The sequence below is a fragment of the Syngnathus scovelli genome, chromosome 1, assembly GCF_024217435.2.
Source record: "Syngnathus scovelli strain Florida chromosome 1, RoL_Ssco_1.2, whole genome shotgun sequence".
Lineage (NCBI taxonomy): Eukaryota > Metazoa > Chordata > Actinopteri > Syngnathiformes > Syngnathidae > Syngnathus > Syngnathus scovelli.
In genome coordinates this window covers 20,972,424-20,986,554 of record NC_090847.1, presented here as the reverse complement: position 1 = coordinate 20,986,554, position 14,131 = coordinate 20,972,424, and the positions used below count along the sequence as shown (strand labels likewise).

At 41.3% G+C, this 14,131-nt stretch overlaps 1 protein-coding gene across 2 annotated transcripts in view; it reads right to left on the bottom strand.

The window, feature by feature from the left end:
* The window catches only part of pdgfc (platelet derived growth factor c), a 27,363-nt gene extending 13,232 nt beyond the window's left edge, over nucleotides 1-14,131 (bottom strand). Inside the window, exons 1-2 of one of the 2 annotated variants that reach the window (XM_049738785.1) lie at nucleotides 13,565-14,131; nucleotides 3,365-3,472 (exon numbers count right to left, since the gene is read on the bottom strand). In XM_049738785.1, the coding sequence (XP_049594742.1) occupies nucleotides 3,365-3,472; nucleotides 13,565-13,679 (223 nt within the window). In that variant the 5' untranslated portion in view covers nucleotides 13,680-14,131. The remainder of the gene's footprint in view (nucleotides 1-3,364; nucleotides 3,473-13,564) is intronic. The other variant, XM_049738869.2, reaches the window with a different exon arrangement.

Here is a 14,131-nt window from a genome sequence, read left to right as displayed (position 1 = left end):
GTGGTAATGTGAGTACAAATTAGGGTATAAAAGTTGAATATTAAGGGTGACCAGTCCTCACTAGTCTACATCAAAGTTATTAGCGGCCCTTTTCTATTTTCTATAAAAAGGTGAAAACTAAATTTCCTCAATAGCACTGAGTGGAGTTCCTCAAGGAAATGTTTAAGGTCCATTAAGTTTGGTTGAAACACTCTTTTGTGTAAATTGTAAAACTAAAAATTAATTTAGTATACATTTTGGGGCATCGGGACATGCTGGGAGCCACACCAACTAACAAGACAAGGTAATAAACTAACAAAGGATGAATTCACTTTTTTTTCATGATTACTTTGTATTTAATGCCAACATCTGTTGCCTGTTAGAAGTCTTGCAGGTGTAGTCGATTCCCAGGCTCTCCTTAGCTACTATTTATTGCTTTAAAGCTTGAAGTCAGTTGCCCGTACATGGCTGCAAACGTGCGTCTGGAAACTTTGGTAGCATCAAATATTAATAATTGGGCATCTGCAGGCCAGTTGCGCAGTGAGGTCATCTGCCAGGCATGTTGCAGGGACGCTGTCGGAATTTAACCGAGTACTGCAAATATTTGAGGAAATGTTGAGGAAAATGTAATCCACTTGAAGAATTCAAGTTTTAGCCAGCGAGCACATGCAGCAACACAGACTGACAAAGAAAAAAAGCTGGCATTCTATTTCTGGAGTGGTCACTTGATGAGAGGAAAGAGTTTTGGAGATGTTGACAAAAAAGATTTTTTACATTCGCTTCATTGAGCAACTTGAAATGTTCATGCAATGTCTATCAGATTCATGACAGGATGCATGAAAAAGTCTCAAGGAGCAATTAAACAGACATTTAGCATGAACGTGTACATTTTTAGCAAAATACAAATAAGCTAAAACTTGAATTGGATGGCTTTCACTTAGCAACATCAATTTTCCACCTAGAGTAGATCTCACCCCAAAAATCCCAGATAGGACACAGGAAGGTTTCAATTTACATCTTAAGTGCCTGTTTCAAAGATATTTTGTGCAAATTGAAAAATAATACAGCCCTCATCGTCAGTTTCACACACAAACATGAAATTTGGTAGGCAGGTCAATCATGAGTAGACCTACAAAAAGTTTCTGAAATCCATTCTGAGACCATTCTGAGAAAGACGTAGAAAGGTGTTGATTTGAAGCAGGCATTTTGGCCATTTGTGCTAATCAAACAAAAAAAGCTATTTCCACTTGCAACAGAAATATTTTTTCAGCATATCTATTATGGTTAGACCCACAAAAAAGTCTATAATGCATACCTGAAAAGTCACAGGAAGTTTACCACTTTGGTTTCAATCAATATCTATTTGACACCAATGCTGCACATTATGATCTTTTTACAGCCTTTCTATAGTGTGCAGTTGCAATCTTGTTGGAAGAAATTAATTTTATTTAAGGCTCTAATGAACACACGTCCAATAAATGCTTGCATAAGTGCCACAGCTGCACCATGTTAATGGCGACAACACACACACACACACACACACACGCACACACAGTAATATGGGCCTTCCCCATCCCCCATCGGGCTCCGACCGGTCCCCGGCGGCCTGAAAGTCCCCACCGCAGGCCTTCTCCCTCCTTCTGCTGCTCAAGTTGCAAAAGCACCGCACCCCTAAGTGATTTGTGCGAGGCTCTCATTAGTGCCAACACTTGTTGTGTGGCATCCGGCCACGGGTAGATTGAATGTCAGCTGGAATTCTGTGTGTGACTGGATGAAGACATGGAATTAACTTTTGATTTCTGTCAGAAGATTGCACTTTTAAAAGACCACTTTTTAATTGCTCATTAGGTTCACGCTAAAATGAGATGAAATATTCAATTTATAGCAGGACGAAATCCAGCGTCAGTACGTTGTCTATGAATGAGGCAACATCGCAAAACATGACACCTATGTGAAAAAAGTTTAGGCATCACAACACTAAGATTAAAAAAGTCTTGTCTTGGATTCAGCCATTGTAATCCTAAAATGATTTCTTTTTGAGAGAAGCTAAAGCCTTGGAGGTGGCCTTGGAGTACAACATTGTGCTTTTAGCTGGACACAGCTGCCAATCGGGCCGAGCCGCCTTGAAGTCTGCGCGACAGGAGAAATTTTTAGCCGGCGGATTTGTGGCTTGGCCGGACTGGAAACGGCCACAACCAGAGACAGCCATTAGGACACTGAACAGAGACGAAGGCCAAGTTGTGCTGAAAGCATGATTGCAGGCCACTTTACACAAGCACAGAAACATGCAAAAACTTCTACAATGCCTGGTGGGCAACCTTAGGCCTGGGAGGCAGGAAGGAATTTCCAAACAGTGACACATCCCATAATCATTCCATGTCCGTATGAAATTTTTGCCAGACAACGACAACTGCCCTTCACGCAACAGGACAGGGGCGGTGCGTGACTTGTAGTCTCTTCATTTCCTGTTGGTGGAACATCTAAGCGACCTGGTATCCAGCAAATATTTCATTTCTTATTCTTTTGTCATGTAAAGATGCCGTGAGAAGTGCTGCCTAACAGGCTAGCAAATGAACGTGGAGAAGGTGGTAAGGCCCCGTCGTCCTCATCATGCAACTCTTCTTCCTCCTCCACCTCCCCCTTGCAGCTGCCTCCAATGAAGACATTTGGCGGGAGCCGCGCCAGCTAATGAGACGGCGTTGACGAGGTTTGCCAAAGTCCATCTTTCACTTTGTGCCTCTCTTAGCCAAAACACACACCTGTTGACGGCAACTTTTCTTTAGCCGCTATTCAAATTCTTTGATTTTTTTTTTCAACATGGTTGGAGGCGTCGTGTCTTGTTGCTGATGGATTTTGTCAGGAGGACGCTTAACGTGTTCCCACTCGCGATCGCCGTGGCCGCCGCCAACATTTATTGTACGTTAGTGCCGAGCTAATGTAATAGTCATAAAGACAGCAGGAGACACTTTAATGCGTACTTTCAGTTTCAGTAACTTTGTAAAAGGAAACACATTAAAAGCAAAGTGTCTTTACAGTGCTTTAGATCACCACCACCAAGAAAGCATTCACACCATAAAAATGCTTTAATGCAAACCATTTTGATTTTAGTGAACTCTGAGAAAGCAGCTCACCGATACCTTGTGCCTAGGAAACTCGTTTAGCAACGCTTGATAAACGTAGGCTACTACGGCATCTGTCGTTAGGAAGCATCTCGAAGTGCTTTCATGCGGAAGCTTTCAAATTCAGTTGCCTCTGAAAAATTTCAAATTGAAGCATACTTTACGTGATGAGCTTTTGGGCCAGAAAGCTGAATGGATAGTGCTTAACATGTACGTTAGACCACCACCATCAATAGAGCATCCAGCACCTTTAGAAAAAGGCTCACCTGTTTTCTGGTTTAGGTCACGTGACATTCGCAATGCGAGCCTGAGGGCAGTTGTCACGTCAATGTCAGTCAACAGCAGAGGACGGTATTGGCCAAAATGGCGGTCCCCTGAATATGGATGAAAATGGATACATTAAGGTAACTGTTTATGTGCTTCTTATTCGGCGAAATTGTATATATTGTATATATTATATTGTTCTATATATACATATGTATAATATTGTGTTTGTGGACTAAGTATTTAGAAAATCTAGGCTGTCAAACTGCAGCGATCAACAAATGTATTAGTTGTATGGAGTATTATGGAGCGCGCCTTCAACTTGCGGTGTTTCATGAGTGTTTAAGGCCTCCCTGTTTCAACAGAGGCCCGAAGCAATAGACTGTGATTAACCTCACTTGTACACTAAAAGCTTCTGTGAGATTTGAATCTGAAATCTTTATTCATAAATGAACATAAACGCTTGTAATTAACTGCAGAGGGACATTTGCATCTGATATGAATTACATCATTACCTTTATCATAATGAGCCATTATTATTATTATTAGCCTTTTGATAATTACTGCAGGAGCCTTTGGAATGTTCTAGGCCAGGGGTGTCAAACTCATTTTTTTCGCGGGCTGTATTGTAGTCAAAGCTTCTTTCGGACCGCCATTATGACTGATAAATATATATACGATATGAGGTGCTCATACTCTATGCAGTTAAAGCTACAAAACAAACTGACAAATAACTCGTTTTCAAATCAGACGAGTAAAAACTGGTCAAATATTTAAAAAAAAATATATATATATTATTAAAAGTGAAGACAATTTGCAATTTTCGTAATGACACGAATTTGATGCACAATTTGTCTTTGCGGGCCACATAAAATAATGTGGAGGGCCGTATCTAGCCCCCGAGCCTTGACTTTGACATCTGTGTTCTCGGCTTTTAAAGACAAGCATCCTTTGTGAATGTAATGATCGTGCTAAGATTGCTAGTTACAGGCCAGTCATATTATATTTGCATATTGGTTAATGAGCAAACAACAGCATAGCATTTTTTTTTTTTATAAAATACAATTGCATAGCTTTTATCTTGCTTGATTGGTATGGTTACACACAGTACCTCACTGTGTAAAAAAAATAAATAGAAGCACCTTCAACTTGCCCCTAACTGAGCTCATTAGCATACATATGAAGCAGCACTTGTTTTGTGGTGCATTTAGTAGTGATCAATCAATTCCCGGTGGAGACGAGGCAAAGATGTTCCTTGTTAGCCTGAAGCTAATTGAGTTTTGCTCCATAAATCCTACATATTCCTCATCATTATATTTTAGTATTATCAATCTGGAGACATTATTTATTGGCCAATCTGATTGCCAGATTGTCTTGTTCACATCTAATTTATACTTCAGAGTTGGTCCATTACTTCCAGTCAAAAGCCTGTCTGGTATCCTAGAATCACATATTTGCAATATCCAATCACTTTTGAACTTGTTCGTATGTTTGACACATGACTGACTTTGTCGAATGTGACACACCTTAATCATATTTCCTCTGCATCATTGAGAAACACGCTTGAGTGATGCGGCGTGAAGAAATCCTTCCAGTAAGTAAATGTCAGTCATTGATAACGTGGGAAATCAGTGAAAAAGGAGACATGTTCTTTTTTATATTTATGGCAGTTTTACCACACAAGGAAACAAGGAGAATTGATTTGAGAGGAGATTGCAGGTTGGTCAAGTGGAGGCAATGGCTAACCCTCACTAAGAAGTTGTCTGCTAAGCTAACTATAACACACCACCAAACAAATGAAGGCACTTATGTGGGAACCTACTAAAACTTCATGCAATCACCTCCCACTAGCCTTTTTTGAAACCATTTCCACGACCTCTTTCCCACACGGATTTGTCAAACAACCTCTTTAGTACAAAACCATCTGCTACATTTGCAGGGGTCTCACTTTCATACAAAACTGATGTTAGATTTGATTAAAAGCAGACTGCCGCACCTCCAGATGAGACGACACGTACACACCAGCTAATGCGGGTCGTGGTAATGGATACCCCTGTCCATGGGTTTGGGGGGGTTGGAGGGTTCCCAAGTCATGAAGCATATCTATCCTTCCGTGAAAACAACTTGGGGAAAGCCTTACATTCTTTAAATAGCGAGTATGATCGGGTTACTGCGGCGCGGTGGCGTGTATCGCTACTCGCCATGTGTCGGGTGACATCATCCACTACTGGGACAGGTGCGTTGTTTGATTTTGTATCTAAAAAGCTTGTGGTCCCTTTTTAAATAGTCTTTTTGAGACTGCACAGTCTAATTAATCCCAATGTTGACTGTGGGCGTGCTGCAGGAAAGTGGAGTAAGAAGTCTAAGGGCATAGTTACAGGGTAAGCTAGCATTGGAATGGAACATGCAAAAATAATCAACAATGGAGGAGAAAGAAGACCGATATTTATATTTGAGAGGAGACTGTTTAGTCGAATGGTACAGTAACAGTGAAGGATAATTAGACCCTAATTACATCTTGCCTCTTTCTAGTCTGGTTTTAGTCTGGTGCTCATTTGGTCTTACTTTGTCTCTGCCAGTCTAGTTCCTAAACTTGTACTTGGTTAGATCTGTTCTAATAATATCCTAGTTCTAATTCAGTTCGAATCCGGTACTGGTTTTATAAATAGTCTAGTGCTAGCCTTGCGCTAGTTTGTAGTAGTCTTAAACTAGGCTTGTAGCGTTTGATTCTACTCTGGTTTTAGACTGGTACTGGTCTCAAGCCCGGGTCTGGTACAAACCTCACACCTGTCCAGTATAAACCTGTCGCTAGCCTGGCACAAGTCTCAAACTAGTAAGGTCCAGCCTGATACGAGCCTGGGTCCAGCCTGGCACGAGCCAGATGCTTGCCTGGGTACAGTGTGGTACTAGTATGAGCTGAACTTATTTTGGGTCTGGTAATTAGCCTGGGTCTAGTCTCGTAATAACCTGGATCTAACCTGGTCCTATTCTGGCACTAGTGTAGTCTGTGTCTGCTTTTACCCTTGTTCATACCTGATAGTACAGTAGTCGTCTGGCACTAGTTTTGTTGTTGTCACCTGGTACAAGTCTTAAACTAGCCTGATTGCAGTCTGCCTCAAGCCTTGTTTGGCTCTGTTTCAAGTCTGGTCCTAGTTGGCTTAATCCAGTACTATCTGATTGAGGATAGAAGTGCTCTTCTGCCCCAGAACCAGAAATAATATGCTTTTGTCATTTATCAAGTCAGGCTTGTTGATGATTTATGTTGTTTTTTTATGACAGTATCGTATGTTCAAAACAGAATCTTACAACAAAGCTTCAATTGAATGGACAAGTTCTACACTAGAAACCTGTTATTTCTTCAAAGTGAGTCTTTAGTCCAACATGTCTCGATTGTGATGCTGTCGAAATATGAAGATTATTCTCACATCTGCCCCGAGGTGTCAAATGTATGCAGCTGTTCACGCGTGGCAGCGCATGCTAAAATTAGCCAGTGTAAAGACAGCGCTCCCGGAAGCGTGGAATGTTCTTCAGCCGTTTAGTGTCGTCGCACACATTAAGGAGTTTTTGCACAACGGAGCTGAGGAATCTTCTTTGAGCTTCACAATTGTTTAATTGTCATCCGTGAGACTGCTCTTTGGCTTTTTTTTGTGTTGGTTATAAGGTCTAAATCAAGTATCAGTATGTGAGACTAAGCGTAAATCCAGTGTTCAAAGGAAGTGTTCCAATACCTTTTTCCGAAAATAAATTCACATAATTACTGGATTATCACAAAATGTCATGAAGTATATAGAAAACATACATGTGACATGAATCAAAGCAATTTAAAAAAATTCACACATTAAAAAATGAATAATACAAAATATGATATCAAATATCATATCATCCAATTAATAATTAACCAGTTCGTGATCACAAATATTCTCCAATACAGTGAAATAATATTCATATAAAGAAATGCAAATATGGAAACGCAAAAATCAACAAAATTACAAATAGAAATAAATGCAAAGTATTGAAATATCAATCAAATTCAAATGTGATCTATATATTTATATTATCAAAAAAATCAATTAAACAATATCTGAGTACGAATCTAAATAAATTTCAGTTAGTGTGTTCAAAATGAAAAATAAAATATTGTAAATAAAATGAAAATAAAAATAAATAAGCACAATAAAAAATAAATACATTTATAGAAAAATGCATGAACACTCCATACAGTATAAAATGAAAAGGTGAAAAGGTTTCACAAAAAAATATACATTTAGTAGAGCAAATATTTATATTTAACCTTGGAGGCTAGTCCTATGTACGTATACATTTCATCATTGTTAGATTGGCAATTAGGACATTTTGTTTGTGAGTCATTAATATAGGAATATTAAGATTTGGCTTCAGGAATGCAACAACCAGACCAAAAGTTTTATTACAACTCCAACTTCATCTCTATATTTGTTCATAGAACCCTTAAGAATCTTTGTGATGGGAATTGCATGAATTCAAGGATTTCCCCTAGCATTGGTATGTTTCAATAGCTGGACTGCCGCTATCTGTTTAGTCTAGTTGGTGCCTCAGGGCAACAGAGGACACAACTGCGGGATTCTTCAGGGTTCCCACCGAGGTGACGAGATGCCCTCCGGAGACGCCGGCCAAGGTCAACTCCCGGACGAGGAAGTGCGGGTGGAATTCCGAGGAGCGAGGTCTCGGTCTCGGTGAAAGCTCTGGCGACCCGTCAGAACCACCCGCGTGATGCAACAAAGGAGGCTTTGTAACTCAAAACGTGATGTGACATGCTCACGGGAAAAAAAATTAAATCAATCATATGCTCATAAATTACCTTTGAAGCAACTTATATAATCAGGCTATAGAACCAGAATTAAAATTCATGGAGACCTGTTCCAGGTGTCTAACCAGGCATGAACCACTAATAACACACTACTACCAGGCTCATACAGGACTAGAAACAAACTTGGTACAAATTCAAGACTCGAAACATAAGCAACACTAGTTTGAAGCACTTACCAAATGAGGCTCCTGCAAAACTAAAACAAAACTGGTTTGAAACTAGTTCCAAACAAGTAACAGACTACTATCAGATTAGAACCAGACTACTTTTCAAATTAGGCCTACTTTAATTTGAAACAGACTACTACCATTTTAGAAACAGACAAAGTAGTACCAGGTTAGAGCCTGACTACCATGCTAGAGCCTTGCCAGGACCAAATTAATGCCAGACGAAATTTGGACCGAACAAATTGAAAACAAATGCCGGGCTAGAACCATTCAATTAAAATAAGCTCTTTCACATATTGGGCACATCGTAATTAATATGATTGAATGTACAAACATTCCTGTAAAGTGTTTATTTAATCATTCATAATATCTTATCATTTAAGGTTAACTCGTCTTCGTGTCTTTTGCAACCACCACCGTTTCCTGCTAATGTACCCTTAAAATGGTCAACGGAAGCTTGTTACATGTGCGTCGATATGTTATGCAAGATGCTATAAAAACAGGCGAGCTGTAGAGAGTGAAATTAGTGGATAAAAGTGGAAAATTACCGCTCGGGAACAGGTCAGGACGACGAGCAAAAACAAAGATGAAGAAACGAGGAAGCCACGCAAGCATGTGGTGATTGACAGCTATGTGCTCTGACAAGCAGGCCTGACTGACTGCTGGGAGGCTCACATGTCTATGCTCAATTTTAGATTTAGGTTTTGACAGTGAAGAACTCATTTGTATTCAAGTGTGTTTTAACCCTTTAATAGACCGATGTGTAAACAGTGTGGCAACACATGTCAACAGACAATTTTGCAAACCCCACAGGTATGATTTCTTAATCCACTCCAAAAATGGATACACTAGTTTTTACATGACAGTTTAATGCTACTCCCGGGTGGCCAAGTTGCGCACAACATTAGGAGCCACAATAAATAATTTATGAGGTGCTAAATGTTTAATTTTTTTACATTCTGTTAAATTGTTTTGCTGCTATTTTTTTTGTATAATATACATCATGAAACGCATTCTGTTGGTTTGGGGGACACTGGAACAGATTAACGGCATTTGTATGGATTTCAATAGGGAACGATGATCAAATGGGTTAGATTTGCCCCTGCCACCAACCGCTGACCCCCCCCCCCCAAAAAAAAACAAAAAAAAAAAACACATGACAGCATCTGCGGTGACCATCAGTCTCTTTCATAGAGAGAACCCACAAACAGAAGCTCCAGTATTTCCCGGGGGTGGAATATTGCCGCCATGTCTTTGCCAAGTACAGTGTGTTTATCTGTAGTGTGATGTTATTGTTCCCAGTCAAGGGCAGCGGAAATGAGGCAGCACAACTACATCAGTGCCCGGGCTCAAGCGATAAGTGGCATCGAAAAGGAGGTGCCGCATACCGTATTATTTCATGACATCATTTATCCTGCTTATTGTTTTGGCCCAAGTGGCACTTTCCTCACCGACAGCCGCCCTGCCTGCAGGCTATTTATATAAATGCTCTGCTGAGTCAGCGCATTCTGCACTCTCTGTAGTCTGGTAGGTAGGGCAGGATGGCTCTGAAAGATATTCAGGTAGTTTCTCCCAGCGGTGTTGCCGTCGTCGATATTATCCATTTTGTGGAAAGGTTTTAAACAGTATCAATTTACCTTTTCAAAAAGGGTTGGGGTGTCAGAGTTCTTTCAAGCCTGGGTTAAGCCATGGTTTCAGGGAAGGGTTTCATGATGGGGTTAAGATATCACAATACGGTTTCAAGACAGCATTAGGGTTTAGGATTAGGGTTTCCAGCCAAGGTTGGGGTTTCTAAGTCAGGTATCAAGCCTGGGTTTGGGTTACGAAGATAAGCACAGAGTTCAAATTAGGTTAATTTTTAGATTATGTATCAAAGGCTTATGGTTTCAGATTAGGTATTCAAGGGTTAGGGTTTCAAGACCAAGTTATGATTTCTGAGTAAGATTTCAAGACAATGTGAAGGTTTAGAGTTTACATTTTTAAAGTTTATGTAAGTTTTTAGGCCAGGGTAAGGTGATCCAGACTGTTCTAGTCACACATCTGCTGTGTAAACAAACACAGTGTGGCTCAGCCTCTGATTAGCACATGTCCTATCTTAGCGGTACCCTTTTGTGCAATCAAAATTTCATTTGAAAGTGAAGCGGTAAGTGTTGCACTTGAAAAGCGTCGTGCCAAAATGACAAGCAACAGGCCCCCCAGGCAAACGCCGGCCAAATAAAACTCCCCCGGAGCCACCCTGTGCCGTCACGCCCGGGGGACGCCAGACAGAGAACACACTCAGACCTGTGTCCATATGAACCTTTTGAGATTGGAGGATATTGTTTCTATTGATAAATCAGAATCCTTTCAATCAGAAGAGGTAGGTCTCCAATTAAATTACCTACAGTACCTACATAGGCATCGACCTAGTATGTGCCCATCAATTTACTGCATCCTACGAGACTTAGACTAAACGATGAGCCTTGGAGCGTGTATTTAGAGCGTGGCATTTACTCAACGGGTATCAGATATTCCCTAAAACAGGTCCTCTTTGGCTCTGATGTCTCAATCCCACTTTTCCCGGCCACCCAGGACTTGGACGCGCGCCAATATCCAATCACGGCATTTACATCTGGAAATCCCGGGACCCCTGATGTGTGCCCGCACGCCCCCCCCCTTCACAAAATGTCACTATATACTCATGTCTCAAAGCGTGCTCCCGACCAGCACATTTCACATTCTACTATAAGCATGTATTTGTCCCCATGGTAAGCTAATGAATGCACAATATGCCTCTTTATCTTTAACCCCACCCTTCTATATGAAGGCCCCCCCACCCCCCCACCCCACCACCTCGCCGTAAGGCTTGTGGGTGACCCCGTTCACCCGCTGCCTGTCGCTCTCCCATTTTAATCTGGTAATCTGGAGCGGAACAGCGGCCTCTGTGATCACTGGCGGGTCAGGTTCAGCGCACGCATACCTTCCTCCCAGCAGTGCTCAAGGGGGGGAAACGACGGAGTATTTATGGAGGTAATCCACATCTCCGGCAGGGGTTTGTTACTAATAAGATCAGGGCCAGGGGGGACGGTGCTTACGGGTGGGCTCGGGCACGGAGAAACTTGGCCTTGTACGGGAACGTTAACTGGGAACACTTAACTCCCATGTGGGATCTGAAGACTCCCCTAATCTATGAATAATCTACCAATAGAAGAAGTAGTCCGTGGGTATTGTTTGTGAATGTTTTGCTTTTACATGCCATGGAAGAGTAAATCAGAGTATTACAAAAGGGATTAAAGGTACCAAGGGCAAAAGTAATGGCCGACCTACTTTGAAAAAAAACACTACAAACCTATTGGAAGCTAGTTTACTTGCCTACGGTATCTACCAAATGACGTCAAATATCGACATAGTTTTGTTTTCAAAAAAGACTTTGAGGCTCAGAGAGTTGGTCCCGGACATTTCTAAAGGACGCTGATCATTTCCGTACTGGACATATGGGGGTTTGCAGCCGGTTGACCGACTCCCGATTTAGGGTTAGGGCGGTTAAGGTTAGCATCATCTATAAACGAATCCTTTCTCCATTGTTGTAGTTCAACATTTCATTCCAAATCTTATATCTTTAGCTATGAGGGTTATTGGGTTTATGTTACAATTAAGGGTAGGGTTAGAATTGGAGGATTGGGATTTGATTTATGGTTAAATTAGAGGTTCAGTGGTAAGAGTTGGGGATTGGGTATGTGTTAGAGTTCGGTGTTTGGGAATTACGGTAAGGTTTTAGGGTTAGAGTTAACGGTAAGGGTTGTCACGCTTGTCATCTACAAACAAATCATCCAGTGTCGAAAATTTCAACACTAAATATAATCCTGAGACATCCTATCCTTTAATGTCTACATTTCCATGTGGAGATGCCTCTGTCCAATCTCAAAGATGACAGTCCAGCCATCGTTTTAACTCATGGCTATCATTAAACCGAGCCAGGCAGCTGGACTGCTGTTTGGATGGCCAAGTTTTAAATCAAATTAAAATACGATGTTGGACGCGGCTCTTATGGTGTGTGGCGAGTAAAATGGAAAACTGTTACATCAGAATTGCAACTAGACTGCAATCAGACCACAGACAAGTTCACTTAGGGTCGCTGTTAGCTCTGGTGTTTGAAGCCGAAACTTTTTTTTTTTTTTTTTAGTTGCAGCTGTGGACATCCTTTCAAGTTGTTTCATTTTATTAAGTGTGAAACGTTATAGCCAAAACATGCTGCGCTCAGACTAACACACCATGTGCAGTGTTTGTTATAGTAATATAATCATCAGCCACTGAGACGAAGGAAGTTTACCACTGCTGTGTGTAAAATTTCCCCTTTCAGTGTGTGATCTTAAAAAAAGACTCCCATCATTCCTCAATAGAAAGTGCTATTGTATAAGCAACTGCTTAGCAACGCTGTCCCTCCATCAACGCCTGCTAAACATAACAGAGCAGCCACTTGGCCTTCTGGTGAATAATAAGATGTTTGGACAAGGCAATGAACAAGACATGGAGGGAGTTGAGTCCAACCTGACCCTAAACACCCAATTTCACCCGACTCCTATGAGTGGCATTAATGTGCATTACAGATTGGGTGCAAACAAGAGGTCTGCAAATACAACCACCAACAAACCATCAAACCAAACACACAGCCAGCCACAAACCAACCAAACCATCAAACATACCATCAACCCCACAAAACCCCAAATTTACCAGCCAACTAGCTTGTCAACCAGTCAGACAGCTATACACCAGTAACTTCCCAGCCATCAATCCAACTAATCAACCCAAAAGCCAGTCAACAAATTACCAACCTTACAGAAAAACAATTTGGTTACCTTGATAATCTGTGAAACCCAATTGTCCCACTTGGATGACACGGTTAAATGCATCGCACTCTATGGACAAAAAAGACCCAGACTCACTTCCTAATCAGAGGTTGTACATAGACGGTTTAGTAATTGTATGCTTCCAGGGGAGCGTGGGGGGGTTGACATGGAATTTTCAGGGTAAACTTTAAAAGGTAATTTCCATATCCTGCCTTGTTTGAAGTGAATGAAACGCACCCATTCATTGCACGCAAACTCAAACAAGATGTGCATTTGAAAAAAAAAACTGAAACTGGCCATATGCCCAGAAAGAATGAACATTTGTATGTGCAGGGAAGAGGAAGCAAAGAGATGCAAACTGACCGTTCTGCTCCTTGCCGCCTGGAGGGTGAAATTTGCTGACATGACTTGACTGAGCCTCTGAGCCACTTGGTTGCAGAAGCCACGCGAGAAGGATGAGGAATGATGGAGGGATCATTTGGATGAGTTGGAGTGGTGGTGTGGCAGAGGCTTCCGGGAGACTGGGGGGACTCGGGGATCAGCAGGGGCACCGGTGCTGCTTCGGCGCTCGGACGCGCGCTAGTATCCGCATAATCTTCACCATCAATTCGCCTGGAGGAATGTGAAAAACTTTGCCCAAAATGTCAATATATATAGTAATAAAAAATAGTTTAAAAAGAAATGATTAAAAAAACAAACAGAACGCAAAGTGATCAAAAAAGGGTAAACATGTTCTTAAAAAATAACTACACTGATTAATCAAATAATCCAGGGATCAAAGAGGTGTTCTGTCTTAAAAGTGTGCGTGAAAAGACGTCATCTTCCCCTCGGGTTGGAGTTGTGCTGTATTCCATAAAAGTGGTTCTTCTGCGCTTTCTCGGTTTGTGTGAGAGACTGGCCGCTCAACAGGTGCCGGACAGAAAAAAAGTT